This window comes from Alosa sapidissima, chromosome 4 (genome assembly GCF_018492685.1).
Source record: "Alosa sapidissima isolate fAloSap1 chromosome 4, fAloSap1.pri, whole genome shotgun sequence".
Lineage (NCBI taxonomy): Eukaryota > Metazoa > Chordata > Actinopteri > Clupeiformes > Clupeidae > Alosa > Alosa sapidissima.
In genome coordinates, this window is record NC_055960.1 from 12,189,244 (window position 1) to 12,207,240 (window position 17,997).

At 41.4% G+C, this 17,997-nt stretch overlaps 1 protein-coding gene across 3 annotated transcripts; it reads right to left on the reverse strand.

Moving 5' to 3' along the window:
• Window positions 1-118: 118 nt before the first annotated feature.
• cfap100 (cilia and flagella associated protein 100) lies at window positions 119-8,388 on the reverse strand. 3 transcript variants are annotated; one of them, XM_042089323.1, is made up of 16 exons: window positions 8,218-8,388; window positions 8,073-8,131; window positions 7,856-7,912; window positions 7,612-7,709; window positions 6,982-7,159; window positions 6,599-6,666; window positions 5,803-5,966; window positions 5,537-5,617; window positions 5,100-5,302; window positions 3,465-3,570; window positions 3,293-3,335; window positions 3,000-3,154; window positions 2,691-2,826; window positions 1,882-2,084; window positions 1,249-1,342; window positions 119-1,165 (listed from the first exon to the last, which is right to left on the reverse strand). In XM_042089323.1, exons 2-16 carry the CDS (start codon window positions 8,104-8,106, stop codon window positions 1,052-1,054), a joined length of 1,734 nt encoding a protein of 577 aa, XP_041945257.1. In that variant the 5' UTR covers window positions 8,107-8,131; window positions 8,218-8,388; the 3' UTR covers window positions 119-1,051. The 3 variants fall into 3 exon arrangements, with proteins under 3 accessions (XP_041945257.1, XP_041945256.1, XP_041945258.1); XM_042089322.1 differs by having other exon boundaries at window positions 7,856-7,915; XM_042089324.1 differs by having other exon boundaries at window positions 1,245-1,342; window positions 7,856-7,915.
• Between the last annotated feature and the right edge of the window lie 9,609 nt (window positions 8,389-17,997).

Below are 17,997 nucleotides of genomic sequence, written 5' to 3' on the forward strand. Positions count from 1 at the left end.
TTAGACCTCAGATTACTTGCAGTACCCCGGCATTACCACAAGGAAATGGTCGTACGTCAAGTTTGAACCTGAAGTGGAGATAAGCACTTTTCCACGTCAAAGACAGCTTTTATAAATCTGAGCGTTGGCATGGATTTGAGCGTACGCACGGTCTAAGATCAAATCTGTGCGTAAGAACGCTTTATAAATGAGGCCCCAGGACTCTGTGCAGGCCAGTCAAGTTCATCCCCACCACTGCATTGCAGTGTAAAGTTTAGTGGAGGGTGGGTTATGGCCTGTGGTTGTTTTTCAGGAGCTGGGCTTGCCAACTTAGTTCCAGTGAAATTAACTCTCAATGCTTCAGCATACCAAGAGATTTTGGACAATTCCATGCTGCCAATTTAGGGCCCCTTCCTGTTCCAACATGACTGTGCACCAGTGTACAAAGCAAGGTCCATAAAGACATGGATGGCAGTATTTGGTGTGGATGAACTTGACTGGCCTGCACAGACCTCAACCATATAGAACACCTTTGGGATGAATTAGAGCGGAGACTGAGAGCCAGGCCTTCTCGTCCAACATCAGTATTTGACCTCACAAATGCGCTTCTGGAAGAATGGTCAAAAATTCTCATCAACACACTCCTAAACCTTGTGGACCGACATCATATTAAACCCTATGGATTAAGAATGGGATGTCACTTAAATTCATATGTGAGTCAAGGCAGGTGACCCAATATTTTTGGCAATATAGTGCATCTCAGTGCCAGATGGTTTAGTTGTGTTTGGATTTAAAATAAGTCATGTAATGTAACTTACATCACCATACTGGCCTCACTATTTCCAAATTAACACAATGTTGCTGTCCAACTCCTACAATACCCCATGCACTACAACACCTCCACAGAGGACCTGTCAAACCAATCAACTTTGTGGTTAAATAATTGTGCCAGCAGCCCAGTCATGAGACATTATTTACAGTTGTACACATTTCCCCTGCCTCCTGCTATGGCTTAATTAAGACTACTGCGGTGTCGAGGCACAGATGGCTCTTATACCTGCTGACCCATCTCTTAAGTGAAAAAGAACAGATGGTCCTCTCTTTCTTTGTCAGAGAAATCTGTTTTCTGGATTACGTTCAGCTTGCGGGACAGGGGCTGAGATCTCGTCATGAGCTTTTTGCCCACCTGCAAAATGAAACAGAATGTTGGTGGATAAATTCCCCACACGGTTTCCCCTGTTTTCCAGTAAGTGTTCACTCCCCACTCACTTTTTTCTTGTTTTCAGCCTGAGACCTCTCCAGAGCCTTTCTGATCCTATCCTCCTGTAGTTGCTTCTGCTGGTGTAATTTCTCCTCCCTCATCCTGAGTGCAGCGTGAGAGAAACAGATGGATTAATCCGGCAGGTAAACTCCGAAGAGTCATCACCATTTCCTACTCGCACACTAACAGGCAGGCTACACCAGGTGTGCAACTGAAGCATTCCGTTGGCAGAGCATAAAAATTATTTTAGAAAACTGATCTATATATATTTTTTTTCTTCAAATGTACAGGAGACTTTCACGTCTGGTGTAGCCACTTCTATTGATTATAGTGGACGCTACTTCTTGTAGCAGACACTCCAGGAATGGAGCACTTCAGTTACATGTCTGCCGCCTGTCTGTAAGGTCTGGGTTACACTGAAAGCAGAACTGAAACCCAGTGAAAGATGGAAGACTGGCCTAGAATAGAACACTGGCCTATTTATTTTTGTGTGTGTGTCTGCCGTGCATATACACTGCTCCCATATGTGGGCAAGCTAGTTCCACTGATTCCAAACATTCCATTGATTTCAAATGTTCCGCTTCAGTTACACGTCTGCTGTAGCCTGGCCATAACAATGCGTCCAACCGACCAACTCGTACCTCATTCTCCTCTCCCTCTCCTTGGCCTTCTCAGCCATCTGGAGCCTGTCCTTGGGGATGGTCTCCATCCTCTCCATGAGCTCCCCTAGCCGGCTCTCAATGTTGGTCAGCATCTGCAGTGTGCTGAGGTTGGCTCCAGTGTCTCCCACACAGCAGCGGTGGACCTCCTCCACCTTCCCTCTGAGGGTGTGCAACATGTTGTCCTGGGGAAAGGAAGAGAGAGAGAGAGAGAGAGAGAGAGAGAGAGAGAGAGAGAGAGAGAGAGAGAGAGAGAGAGAGAGAGAGAGAGAGAGAGAGAGAGAGAGGATACATGTCCTACTTACAGTAGATATGGTTTGGGAAACAATACAACTTTTCAGAGATCTTAAATCCTGGAAATACTTTATGGGTGGGTTGCACCAAGAAGGATTAAATTAATCTTAGTTTAGGCCTAAATCAAGGATTTGTAGATTTAGGTTTAAGTTTAATATCTTCTAAGCTGTTTGAGAAACTAATTTGTTTAAATTGAATTCTCATGATTTGCATAGGGTACAACATGACTAAGGTTAACGAAAACTAGTTTATTCACATTAAGTTGCATTTGTTGCGATTTCATTAACTGTTTCCGGTAAAGATGGCCTGAAAATCTTACGTTTTGAGCAACACCTGTTCACAACTCGTCCCTTGTGTAGAGAGTGTATCTGATTTGCATAGTACACCTTAATGGAAACTTGTAAAGACTTGCATATTAACCACATTTTAATGAATGTGCTCAAAATATGCAAATGCCTGGGATAGAACCCCAGCTAATCAGAGGTAGGAGGCCTCACCTGGTCCTCGTTCTTTAAGTGGCCAAAGCTGTAGAGTCTGGCTCTGAGCTCCAACTCCGCCACCTTCTCCTGCTCCCGCTGGATAGCTGAGGTCATGACCTCGAGCTGCTTCTCTAGCTCTGCAGACTCGGAATCCCTGTAGAGCAGAAGGGGAAGATTGGCTATAATTGGCTACTGTCACGGATAGACTTTGAGGAACAAAGAAGGAAAGTATAAACAGATATAATAGGATATGAAGAGTCAAGTGTGGGCAGCTGCCTCTCTGTCTCTGTCCCCTTTCCTAACTTTGATCCTCGTCAGGTCTCTTACATTTCCTTGCGTGTCACTTCCATGACCTTGCGGAACTCCTCCAGGGTCTCCTCGGTCTCGCAGGCGTTCTGAACCAACGAGAGGTTCTGCTCCTCCAGCTCCGTGAGCAGGTCGACAAGCTGTTGCGGGTCGGTGAAGTACAGCGCTGGTTCATCCTGCAGAGGGCGCCAAAGCAACAGCAGCAGCATTTACAGTCTTGGAGTAACTCAAGGCATTTTAGGTTCGGTCATAGCAGTCATATCAGAAGGCCTGAAAGTTGGGTACCAGACAAATGGCAGAAAAATACAACAGACCTCATATTCTGAGCTGTCATCATCAGTTTCAGATGCTTTCCCTCTGTGAACACAGAAACAACCTTATGTATCAGTATTACTGAATGCAGGGTCTGACTGAACTATTTTTAAAGGATTAGATCAGTATTTGTACAGCTAATTATGGCATTGGCATGTGACTGTGTTCACTCACAATTTGTCACTCTGTAGTTCTGTGGAGCCTGGAGTGGGCAGCCTCTTGGCCTCTCTGACAGGGGGCAGGCCCTGGCTTAATAAGCTCCCCCTCTGTCCAGTGGCAGCTTCAACAGCACAGCATATGGGGATTATTTTGAGATGGTGATGGGTATGTGTAGAGAACACAGAAAAAGCCAGCGTAGCCATTGAGTTACAGATTTGAATATTGTATAGACCCTTTCATCCACAAACATGTGCGTTCCCACGGCATTCCCGGTAAAACGACATTGAGCTACTTGGGGACAAGCAAAAATGTAAAAAACTATTACTTTAAGTCAACATTTTGTGGAGCATTATCCAAAAGTCCGATTCATTTTCATTTCAACGTATCTGCGTTGGTTTTGAATGTTTCAACCGGAAACTCTCTAGGAACAAGGTCTATAGTAAATAAAATACTGCCAAACTGTATACATGTTTGAGATATAAAAATCTATTTACTTAGATGAAGAGTTTATCTGTATATACAGTGCATGCACAATGTTTCACCTGGAGGGTTTATTGTATAATTTTATGGCTATATCTTAAATTCATAGCCTGGTTAGCACGCAGACCTACTCAGTTGTAATTGAGAGTGGGTCTGGAAAAGATTCATTGACTTAAGACTTCCAGCAGGGGCGTAACTAGCAGTGAAATTAAACTTAAATTGGTGCATTAAACTCTTACCAAATTGTTTCAGAACTGTAGCAATCATGGAAACGAAGGTTTTAAAGGCAGTTGTTCACTCAATTCATAAGAAATACCCGTCCATGCCGGATTAGCGATTGTATTTGCATGCCTGTGTTTTAGGGACATTGGAAATGGGCTTCAATGACCGCTTGGCCAGGCGGACCTTCAGAGCAAATCCCAAATTTGCCAAAGGTTTGTATAACTATTCCCAGGCTAGTAAATTAATTGATCTCACCTCTCTACCTCACAATATTATCCCACCTATGCAGGTTTCCAATAATGATTCAAGGTCATGCCATGCCGTGCCAAAAGCCACATACCGGTAAGATATACACCATCTGTTATTATGGGTCTTTAGTAAAGCTAATCTACTAGACCTAAACTGTTCAAATGAGAGGAGATCATTATCTCTATAAATCCTGGTCTGCATTAATATTTAGTGAAATAGACTTCAGACAGTGGTTGGACTTAAAAAAAGATGCCGTTTAATGTTTGAAAAATGCAAGGCGCACAGAACTGCCTTTTGTTCTTCTTAAAAGAGAGTAGCACACTGTGTTTTGTTCATCGTTTTAAAAAATTCTATTTTTTTTACAGCTGCTTACTGGTGACGTCATCCTTTTTTGTGCTGCTTGTGATTTTGAGCGACCTGTCCTGAGTGAAAGGCTACCATTTCTGACTTTAACTTTAAGAAAATGAACCAAAGAGGGGCACTTGCTCTAACTTAGTCCACTTTTGCATTTGCATTTATTAATTTAGCAGACACTTTTATCCAAAGCGACTTACAGAAAGAGTATAAGAAGGAGAATAAAGGCTGCACTTTGTATCAATTATAAGTTTGGACCAGCACTCTCAAAGACAAAAAAGGAGACTGAGTGGAGCCTGCTCCTACCACACAATTCTCTACAGAAAGAGTATAACATTCACTTACATTTCTCTCCAGTGGAGCTCCTGTTAGGACTCTTGCTGACAGCAGCTTTCTCTGCGTCCTTCTCTCGCTCCTTGGCTCTGGCCTGCTGGAGCCTCCCTCTCCTGGCCCGCTGTTGCTCCTGCCACTCTGGTGGAGAGAGCTTAAACAGGAAGTCCTTATAGAGCGTGTATTCCTTTAGGTTGTCTTCATACTTAGAGATGTCACTACAGAGGGCATGTAAACAAACAAACAAACAAACAAACAGACAGACAGACAGACACACACACACACACACATTATAAGCCCATCAAAGACCACAACAAAATATCCACATTTGAATAATCAAAATACCAAATACTATTACATATGACTAAACATGCAGTCATACATGCATAAAAGCAAAAGTATCACTTTACAAAGCACTTCTTGAATTTTTTGGGGGGGGGGGGATAGCCTACCTCTTAACAGCCACAATTTTAGCAGTGAGTCTCTTGATCTCAAGCACTTTCTCAAGTTTTAGTTTGGTCTCTTGCTCTGCCCTACAAAACCAAGCACAAGTTACACAACAATTTTCAGCCATAATTATAATTGACAGTGACAATAGTTTGACTCTGTGAAACTGTCCGGCAATGTGTTATGTGTTGCTATTTTTCTGTTAAAGGTGTTTAATCTTCACCAATAGCATCAGCCTAGCTGTGTGTGGGTTGAATGACTTGTCCTGTACATTTTGATTGCTGCCACTGATTTCCTGTCATTCTCCTTGAGGAACTCGTCAAACATGGCACTGTCCTCCTCCAGGAAGTGTTCAGCCTCTCTAAGCTTCTTCTCCATGGATGTGGCTGTAGTCTCGAGCCGCTCAATCTCCTGCTTCTTCACCTCTAAGGAGTACTGGGACAGTGGCAATGACAGTGAGATGAGAGGAAGACAGAAAGACAGAAACAAGGGCAACAAAGAGTGAGAGAGGAGAAGGGGAATTAAAACAAAGTCAGGATGGAATGAAAGGAAGCTTCATGGAAGTATGAAAGTGCTCGTTATCATTTTTCAAAAGTAAAGATCATCGCACACTGGTATATTATTACAGGTTGTTTATTTCGAGCAAACTATTATCATTTGTTATACCATAAGACTTACATCACACCACACTTATACCAATGATTGGTTGAATTCCCTATTGTTATGCACTCTTTAGAACATCAATTATTTCTCAGATATTTGCACACCTACAGTACAAAGTAGTTCCAATTTCTTGGAACTTCGCTTTGTCTTGTGGCTTGTTACTACCTCGACTGTGCATTATTTTTCTGATACACGAACAACGTGTCATCCATTATCCCTTACCTAATAGTATCATTGCACTATTAATTACATGATGTGTTACGTTACATTGAATAACTGAACCACTGGGATACAAACATCTGAATGTCTCTGCATGATGTATTTCTGCATTGTCAGACATGCACGCAAAACCAGGTGTCTCTTGGGAGCACAGAAACATGAGCATCCGTCCCCTGTCCCTTTACCTCCATCAGAAACATTTCCCTCTTCTTTGAGATGTATTCACTCATGCTCTCCCGATCAATGTTGCGATCTGAGGGGACACAGGACAGGGTGGTCATTTACCAAATGCGTTTACAAAAAACTGTGATGAGTGTGTGGGAATGTGCTGATGAGGCTAAAAATGCTGTTTGCGCTTTTAATACAGATTTCACACAGTTTATCTTAGACAGGTCCGCTGCCTTGTCAAGCAACCCTCAGCAGGGATGACCAGCTTTAGCTAGAGACAGAGAATGATGGAACAGAAGTAATCAAAAGTACAAAACTACACACTGTAAATAATTTCTGTGATCACATGATAATCTGTTACTGGAAACGCATGTGTTTGTCTAGGTCCAATCCTATCCACCTTTCATCATGGCCGCCATCCACGCAGGCTTGAGGGCCCCAGGGGGTCGGGCGTCCCCATCACCGTCCTCCTGAGGCTCTTCCAGGACCTTCTTCCTCTGCCGGGCCCCGCCAGCCCTCATACGACCTGCAAAGGTCACTTTCTCATGGACCTTCAGCCTGTGCTGCTCCTCCAGCTCCTGCAAATGGGAAACAGACATTTCACTTAGGTAAGCGCTACTAGGGTCCACTGGCCCTCTCACTTTTTGTGGCAGATTGTCATAGCATGGTTAAAATCAGACTCATTCACTTTGTGAATAGTATCTCCCTGAAAAGAGATCTAGGTGGGTGTGGCCAGGCTAAGTTTGTCATGCTCAGTGTTGGGCTTCTTGAGCACCACCAGGCAGGATCAGTGGAGGAAGATGGTTCTGGAGGTTTATGATTGTGGGACATGATCTCTGTGACATGGTTCTAGATTTCCATGTCCAACCAAAGTCTGCCTATGTTTGGTACAAGCCTAGGCCTATGTCAGGGGACAACACACATCCATTTCCTTAATTTCAGGCTCCCAAAACGTATTGTGTAGAATTTCACCCCATGAAATGGGCCAAACCACACGAATGGACATTATGCAGGTTTTGAAAATACTCACCTTTTTCCTGCGTTCCCTCTCCTCATTCCTCAAGACAAAGATGCTGCTGTTGTCCGGCATTCGGAAAGGATTTGTTCCTTTTCTTCTTACTACAGGTTCTGCCGATTTGAATGAAGGCATTCATGAACACATACAGACTCAAACGTGCTGTCTGCAAGCAAGGCACCAATATATTGAGATAGTAGATAGCTGGTGTAACTAACAAAAAAAGTAGCCTTTCTCTTCAGATGGCTGAATCACCTACCTGACTCCAGAGACTTGGCGCTGCTTCTTGGGGAAGGTACAGCCATCACCTGACGGCCTGCTGAGTGAGAAAGCAGCAGTCTAATTTCTCTCTCAAGCTTTTTTCTCATGTGCAACAGAGTTAGGTGACGCATAACAACTCTTAACAAATCTCAGATCGTATAGTTTATACGCTATTTCAATATAAAGTCCATATCTTGTTATTAAACCTAACTTACCATGTATCACTGGTGACAGCTGTGGTGATGACATCTTTAGGACAATCTCGAAGATAAAGCTGCAGAATAATAAAGGTCAAATATAATCTTTTATCTATTTAACCATCTATCTAGTACATTTCAACATTTGAGAAACATAACCTACCTTTGGATGCCGCTGAAGTTTAAAACACGACTATTAAGCTACTACATTCTATATGTGAACTTGTACATTATTTAAGAGGTAGCCCATCTTTCAAAAATAAACACAGGCAGCACCAGCTTAACTTTTGTAAGCAAAACCATGTTTGAAATGTTCCTCAAACAGCCTGGAACTTTCAATCACCATTTCCGAGTTTGCATTCTGTTGCCGTAGCAACGATTATACAGGGTCCTTTGACACTTTCCAACAGGTGGCAGCAAAGATTCTAGTGCGGCGGCTCATCTTACCCATGATCTTAGCACGTTGTCACCTTTCTTTTACTGTCCATGGATAAGCCCATAGACATAATATACATGTATATTGTGTCTATGGATAAGCCTCTCATCTAAAAATGGCGGCGTGAAATAGGCTTATTTGAGTCGCTACCGGAATCCCTTTGGAACTTTATCCCCAACTACATATTTTCCCGAGTTGGTGGCTAGGAATGTGTGTGACTTTAACCTTAGTAAACGCCCAATGAAGTTGTCAAACTTCCACAAAGCTTTTGGCATGGTGTCTCATTCAAACAACTTCACCACACAAATGCTACAGAACAGGAATATTGTGTACAAAAATACATCTTTATTTAACAATTGGTTTAACATTATTCTTGTTAGTCAGCTATTTAATCCAAATGGTAGGCTATATGGATACCCTGAATTTAAGAAAATATGGTACCTTTATTAAAAAAAAAAGTCAGGTTAAGCTAAACTGTCAAAGAGAGCAGGTGTAGGCTACTGTAGCTAGTCATTTACTAGCATGGTCTTCACATTTACCTCACATAAAAATGCAAGTCCATTGAAGCCATTCAGGCAGTGAGAGCACAATTAACACACTACAAAAACTGCCCTTCAAATATGACTAATTACAATTCCAAGCATACTTGTACTAAAACAAGCAAATTTGGCTGCTAGTATTTTAAGAAAATAAAAGTTAGTTATGATCCCCAAATTCCATTTTAGTAGACAAAACTCTTTTAAGTTAATACCACAGGAGAGTTAAAGCAACAAATAACTTCCCTCTGTCGCACGCTCGCCATTTGTTTATCCACCACTGGCTTTTTAAATAACGATGTCAGACAAGGTAGGATATGTTGCATGGTTTTATGAAAGTACGATGTATTGCAACATCAGATGCAAGTCAAATTCGTAGTTTCTTAGGTCTCATTCCATCGAACTACAGATCCGCTACCCGATTTAGCAAACTCGCATAGTGCGGTTATAACTGATAGAGTGCCGCGAAGCGAATGCAGACTTCACCCTGTTAGGAGTTGAAACACTAAAACGATTTTGGACACATTTTAAGGTAGCCTACAAAAAGCTGTTTGGTGTTGCTTTAATACAGATGTTTAGTCAGCTTAACCTCAGACCTTGAATTTCCCCTGGGGATCGATCTATCAAACTGGAGTCATGAAACAAGGAAAGACAATGTTGGATAAGAACATTTGGCCTTTATTACATTCAAGATGGAGAAAGCCCAAGTGCAGGAAATGAACAAAGATGACGGGAGTTCCATTATGCATTAGCATTCTGAGCGGTCATTTCAGGAATCATGGGAGTCTGCAGGGATAAAAAGCAACCTTTTACTCAATACAAATAAGCCATTGCTTCAACCTGAGGCTGGTTAACGCCCAGACATTTTGTTGGGACTACTGGTTGAGTTTGTGAGAAACTACAGACTGAAATAGGAACCAGGCCATCCCACAAAGTTCCATTTTGACACCCTTGCTCTATAAGGTTTAAGCAAAAGTGACTCCTTGTACAGAATGTTGGGCCAACACGAACTGCCAAAGGTTTTTTTTTTTTACTTGGTATATACAATTCAAGGTGACAAAATGATGTTGTGTGGAGTAGTAGCTAACGTGAACTGCTTCCCATTGGTCTTCAATTCTAGTCAACAGCTCTGCACATTTCAGCAACAGAATCATGGAAAAGCAGTAGAAATTACTCAAATCTTAAGACTAAAGCAGATTCTAGTGCAGAGTGCCAGGTCTAACATCTGATCAAGATTGACGAGTCTAGAATTTCAATACAATTACATTTAAATCTTTAAACACAACAAAAAGTCAAACAATTACCCTTGATGGTGGTCCCATCTTGAGCAGCGGTAGTCCCATTTTTCAGATTCATTACAGTGGTTAACACAGCATCCTCACTTGGATAATCTTGGGATTCCACATGAGGAAACCGGGGAAAAAAAAAAAAAAAAAAGATCCAATTTTAGAACCAAACTATGGGGATCATAAAAGCCAGCTTAATCCCACTAAGAGCAGTTGTAAACAAGACACGGAGACTTCCTGCGCTTCACACATCAAACCTTACCAGTTCCTACACTGTGGGCTGAAGTGGTCTGGTTTTGGGCAATCTCAGCATCTTCACTTGGTCCATCTGGTGACTCTACACAAACAAAGCCACATAATTGGAGAACAGTAAACCAAGTTGAGATTTGTTTAGAAACACCCTCTACAGGTTAACAAAAAAAAATAAAAAATCTGCTTTCTACAGGAGATGCACAAGACAAGTCTCGTCAATTAGCTCATCTACTTGCTGAGGAGATGTGGCAATTAAAATCAGTTGGTTTGGAAAATGATTGGATCTGTGGTGGGACAGATGAGACCACCTTTGCATTGACAATGTTGCCCAAGCAGAGTCAGTGGACTTCCCTCAGCATTTGAGAGCAGAGCTGATATTCACTGGCCGTTTTTCAGGACTGAAACCCAATTTAATATACTCGCCAATGTTTGACAAAACTCAAAGCACAGATTCCCTTACGAGTTACTCCACCTGTAGCAGATGACGTAGTCTGGTTTTGGAGACTTGGGGTTGCAGTTACCACATCATCTTCACTAGCCCCATCTTTTGGTTCCCACATAAGAGGAAGACAGAGGGAAGCCAAGTCTCAAGACTAACACACAATAAATCAGACTTGCAGAAACTCATACAAAAAAAGTAGTCTTTACCAGTAACATCAGGTTGCGTAGAAGCGGTCTGATTGTGGGAATTGGGTTCTGGAGTGCCTGCTTGGACAGCTTCACTTGCACCACCTTGGGTTCCATTTAAGGTTAGACATTTAAAAGACAACACAACCACCTTGTAAGAAAATAAGAGCATTACAATAAAGACTGACCCGCAGCTTCAGTTTGGGTCTGGTTGTTGGGATTTGGTGTTGTTGAAACAACAACCTCATGGGCCTCTTTTTTCAAGAAACCCCTCTTTGGAACACAGACTGCGCAAAAGAAGAGAAGAAATGATCTAAATCAGGATTTTAAAACATAATTAAACCGGCAAAAAGATGCTTCAAAGCACGTACCATTACTGAAACTGGCAATGAGAACCAAAACAACAAGTTTCCCCATTAGTGCCATGTTGAATCACCAAAATCACTAGGAACGGTGAGTTCAAGCAGCCATTATGGAGGCTTATAAAGACACAACACACTCATTCTTAATTCAGTGATAATTAGAATCACATGAGTTCCAGGTGTGTATCGTTTATGGATTCATGGGGCCTGGCCTAACAATAATGAGGAAGGCGTATGCCGCAGGTGACAAAAGCTTCAGAAAAGATGTTTGGAATGAAGGTGGTAGGCTACACTTTTGGGCTGAGGAAGAAACACATGTTAATACTGCATAGTAGCAACAGGTTAAGGTTACTATGGAATAATGATAATGTTACTATGGAAACATTCACAGAAGGAACACTTAGAACTTTGATAAAGTCAGATTGACTAAAACCCCCCTTAGCTGTTGTAAAATCAGTGTAACCTACAGACTCAAGTGGCTTATTGGTTTTCTAAAAAGGTTACATCTATTTGGCAAGATTTCTTAAAACTAGATGTACCGCATAGCGGTACAAAGTATGAGCGCCGCTCAGTACTGCACATTCTGTCCGCAAAAATAAATCACGCTTGTCAATTTGTCTCCACAATATTTCTAGAAGCACATACACGCATGCAGGCACACACACACACACACGCGCACACACACACACACATATAAACACACACAAGCACAGATACTCACATGCACGCACACACACACATGCACGCACACACATAAACACAGACACACACACATAAAGACACATGCAAGCACACACACACACGCACACACACACACACACCCCATTACCCCCACACACACACTCACAAGTGAACAAACACACACACACACACAAACACACACACACACACACAGAAGGCTTATACTACAGTACACAAAAGCAAACACATACGTACCCTCCAGAATTATTGGCAACTTGGGTAAAGTTGACTAAAAAGAGGTATAAAAAACAAATATTTTGATGATCCATTGTTCTCTCACAATGAAAACAATGAGGAAAAATCCACCCTTGAAGGAAAGACAATTTATTCTGAGAAAAAGGAAAATGTCATAGAGAAATAAATGTTTAACGAAAACACATTGCTCAATTATTGGCACCCCTAGAAACAGCTTATATACAGAACCTAACAGAAGCATTTTCCTATCTAATTTCAACTTTCTTTTTCACTGAGGTATGAAAATAAAGTGACACAGAGGCTAAATCCTCTAGTCATTTTTCAACATCAGAAAGACAACAGAATACACTCAATTCAAATAAAATGACATTTATAAGTCAGGGAATGTCTACAAACTATTGTTTGTATTCCCAAAGGCCTTGGCAATCTAATTAAGGTGCATGGTATCCTGAACAACAAGAAAAACCTGAACATTTTCAAAGGAAATCTGTCAATCTCTGACAAGACACTAAAGGTTGGTCATAATTGGATCATTCATCAGGTCAATGAACCAAAACAATCGTCCGGATCAAAACAAATATGGTTTACTGAACACAAAATCAAGCTTCGGCCATTGCCATCTCAGTCCCCTGATCTAAACTCCATAGAAAAACAGAGGGGTGAGTCAAAGAGTCAAAGTGTGGACCTCGGAATCTGGACGATCTGGGGAGATTTTGTAAAGACGAACGGTCTTAAATCTCTTGCTTTGTATTCTCCAACTTTATGGGGTGTCATAGGTGAATATTACAAGCTGTTTTATTGGCAAAGGGAGGCTTAAGAAGGAATTATAAGCAGGGGTGCCAATAATTGTGAGCAACACGTTTTTGTTAAAAACATTTATTTCATGAGATTTTCCTTTTTCTCAAAATAAATTTGTTTTCCTTCAAGGTTGGATTTTTTCATTGTGAGAATACAATAAAATCACCAACAGATTATTTTTTATACCCATTTTTAATCAACTTTAGCAGAGGTGCCAATAATTCTGGAGGGTACTGTACATGTACAGACTAATTTACATACACAAAAGTTGCAAGAGTACATATAGAGTAGGACTGGGCTATTCAACTTCATTACCAAGTGGGCCAGACAGGAAATCCATTGGGTCTTTGCGGGCCACCCAAAATAGTGTTTTGCTAAAATGACTCCTATTGTGGCTAGAAGAGACATGCGTTCTTGAGTATCCAGCTATTTAATGAGTTCAGTATTATAGATTCACAAACACTAGAGGTGGTGGACATTACTTTATTCCGAGATGCATCGACAGCCCCTCAAAACAATTCCAAACAGACATAAAGTGCGTATAGAGCAGATCCATACAGATTATTTGTCAAATTAACCAGTAAAACAGTATCAGGGGATGGAATATATAACATTCACACAACTTCTGTCATAGCTCATATTTCCAAAAGAAATCTGTGAAACAGTAGCCTGACAAACAATAAGCAGCATTTTAATGCCTCAGTCAAGAGAGGCTCATTGACATCCAACTGTCATTATTCATATTTGTGGAGAAAATGTGCAGGACTGAACGGTGGTCATATTTTGTATCGCTAGTTTTAACATTTGTGGGTCATTTTAAGCAAGGCATTAGGCAAATATGATGGCAGCTCCATCTCTCCATCTCCAGAAGTCTGCAACCTGGGTGTCATCTTGGACTCCACCCTTTCATTCGTCACATATCAAACACGTCACCAAATCTGCCTTCTACCACCTCAAAAACATCAAGACTCTTGACCCTCACTCTCAGACTTAACTACCAAACTGGAGTCATGAAACAAGGAAAGACAATGTTGGATAAGAACATTTGGCCTTTATTGAATTCAAGATGGAGAAAGGCCAAGTGCAGGAAATGACGGAAGAGTTCCATTAAGCATTAGCATTCTGAGCAGTCACTTCAGGAGTCATCATGGGAGTCTGCAGAGATAAAAAGCAGCCTTTTACTTACAATACAATAAGCCATTGCTTCAACCTCGGGCTGGTTAACTCCCAGACATTTTGTTGGGACTACTGGTTAAGTTTATGAGCAAAACTAGACTGAAATATGAACCAGGCCAGCCCACAATGTTCCATTTCGGCACCCTTGCTCTAAAAGGTTAAAGCCAAAGTGACTCCTTGTACAGCATGTTGGGCCAACATGAACTGCCCATTTGTGAGCAAGTCCACAACATGCCATCGCTCCAATATGGGGCTGGATAAATCACCACACGTTTGACTACTGGCACTGATTTTAAAAGCTGCTGGGATAAAAATGAACCACAACCAAGCCAGCCCACAGCACTCAGTTTCTGTACCATTGCTCTAAAAGTGGCCAAGACTCCTTATGTTGTGTGGAGTAGTAGCTAATGTGAACTGCACCTTCCCATTGGTCTTCCAATTCTAGTCAAAAGCTCTGCACATTTCAGCAACATCATGGAAAAGCAATAGAAATTACTCAAATCTTAAGACTAAAGCAGATTCTAGTGCAGAGTGCCAGGTCTGACATCTGATCAAGATTGACGAGTCTGGAATTTCAATACAATTACATTTAAATCTTTACACAACAGGAAACACGACAAAAAGCCAAACAATTACCCTTGATGGTGGTCCCATCTTGAGCAGAGGTAGTTCCATTTTGCAGATTCATTACGGTGGTTAACACAGCATCCTCACTTGGATAATCTTGGGATTCCACATGAGGAAACCGGGAAAAAAAAATATAGGATCCAATTTTAGAACCAAACTATGGGGATCATAAAAGCCAGCTTAATCCCACTAAGAGCAGTTGTAAACAAGACACGGAGACTTCCTGCGCTTCACACATCAAACCTTACCAGTTCCTACACTGTGGGCTGAAGTGGTCTGGTTTTGGGCAATCTCAGCATCTTCACTTGGTCCATCTGGTGACTCTACACAAACAAAGCCACATAATTGGAGAACAGTAAACCAAGTTGAGATTTGTTTAGAAACACCCTCTACAGGTTAACAAAAAAAAATAAAAAATCTGCTTTCTACAGGAGATGCACAAGACAAGTCTCGTCAATTAGCTCATCTACTTGCTGAGGAGATGTGGCAATTAAAATCAGTTGGTTTGGAAAATGATTGGATCTGTGGTGGGACAGATGAGACCACCTTTGCATTGACAATGTTGCCCAAGCAGAGTCAGTGGACTTCCCTCAGCATTTGAGAGCAGAGCTGATATTCACTGGCCGTTTTTCAGGACTGAAACCCAATTTAGTATACTCGCCAATGTTTGACAAAACTCAAAGCACAGATTCCCTTACGAGTTACTCCACCTGTAGCAGATGACGTAGTCTGGTTTTGGAGACTTGGGGTTGCAGTTACCACATCATCTTCACTAGCCCCATCTTTTGGTTCCCACATAAGAGGAAGACAGAGGGAAGCCAAGTCTCAAGACTAACACACAATAAATCAGACTTGCAGAAACTCATACAAAAAAAGAAGTCTTTACCAGTAACATCAGGTTGCGTAGAAGCGGTCTGATTGTGGGAATTGGGTTCTGGAGTGCCTGCTTGGACAGCTTCACTTGCACCACCTTGGGTTCCATTTAAGGTTAGACATTTAAAAGACAACACAACCACCTTGTAAGAAAATAAGAGCATTACAATAAAGACTGACCCTCAGCTTCAGTTTGGGTCTGGTGGTTGGGATTTGGTGTTGTTGAAACATCAACCTCATGGGCCTCTTTTTTCAAGAAACCCCTCTTTGGAACACAGACTGCGCAAAAGAAGAGAAGAAATTATCTAAATCAGGATTTTAAAACATAATTAAACCGGCAAAAAGATGCTTCAAAGCACGTACCATTACTGAAACTGGCAATGAGAACCAAAACAACAAGTTTCCCCATTAGTGCCATGTTGAATCACCAAAATCACTAGGAACGGTGAGTTCAAGCAGCCATTATGGAGGCTTATAAAGACACAACACACTCATTCTTAATTCAGTGATAATTAGAATCACATGAGTTCCAGGTGTGTATCGTTTATGGATTCATGGGGCCTGGCCTAACAATAATGAGGAAGGCGTATGCCGCAGGTGACAAAAGCTTCAGAAAAGATGTTTGGAATGAAGGTGGTAGGCTACACTTTTGGGCTGAGGAAGAAACACATGTTAATACTGCATAGTAGCAACAGGTTAAGGTTACTATGGAATAATGATAATGTTACTATGGAAACATTCACAGAAGGAACACTTAGAACTTTGATAAAGTCAGATTGACTAAAACCCCCCTTAGCTGTTGTAAAATCAGTGTAACCTACAGACTCAAGTGGCTTATTGGTTTTCTAAAAAGGTTACATCTATTTGGCAAGATTTCTTAAAACTAGATGTACCGCATAGCGGTACAAAGTATGAGCGCCGCTCAGTACTGCACATTCTGTCCGCAAAAATAAATCACGCTTGTCAATTTGTCTCCACAATATTTCTAGAAGCACATACACGCATGCAGGCACACACACACACACACGCGCACACACACACACACATATAAACACACACAAGCACAGATACTCACATGCACGCACACACACACATGCACGCACACACATAAACACAGACACACACACATAAAGACACATGCAAGCACACACACACACGCACACACACACACACACCCCATTACCCCCACACACACACTCACAAGTGAACAAACACACACACACACACAAACACACACACACACACACAGAAGGCTTATACTACAGTACACAAAAGCAAACACATACGTACCCTCCAGAATTATTGGCAACTTGGGTAAAGTTGACTAAAAAGAGGTATAAAAAACAAATATTTTGATGATCCATTGTTCTCTCACAATGAAAACAATGAGGAAAAATCCACCCTTGAAGGAAAGACAATTTATTCTGAGAAAAAGGAAAATGTCATAGAGAAATAAATGTTTAACGAAAACACATTGCTCAATTATTGGCACCCCTAGAAACAGCTTATATACAGAACCTAACAGAAGCATTTTCCTATCTAATTTCAACTTTCTTTTTCACTGAGGTATGAAAATAAAGTGACACAGAGGCTAAATCCTCTAGTCATTTTTCAACATCAGAAAGACAACAGAATACACTCAATTCAAATAAAATGACATTTATAAGTCAGGGAATGTCTACAAACTATTGTTTGTATTCCCAAAGGCCTTGGCAATCTAATTAAGGTGCATGGTATCCTGAACAACAAGAAAAACCTGAACATTTTCAAAGGAAATCTGTCAATCTCTGACAAGACACTAAAGGTTGGTCATAATTGGATCATTCATCAGGTCAATGAACCAAAACAATCGTCCGGATCAAAACAAATATGGTTTACTGAACACAAAATCAAGCTTCGGCCATTGCCATCTCAGTCCCCTGATCTAAACTCCATAGAAAAACAGAGGGGTGAGTCAAAGAGTCAAAGTGTGGACCTCGGAATCTGGACGATCTGGGGAGATTTTGTAAAGACGAACGGTCTTAAATCTCTTGC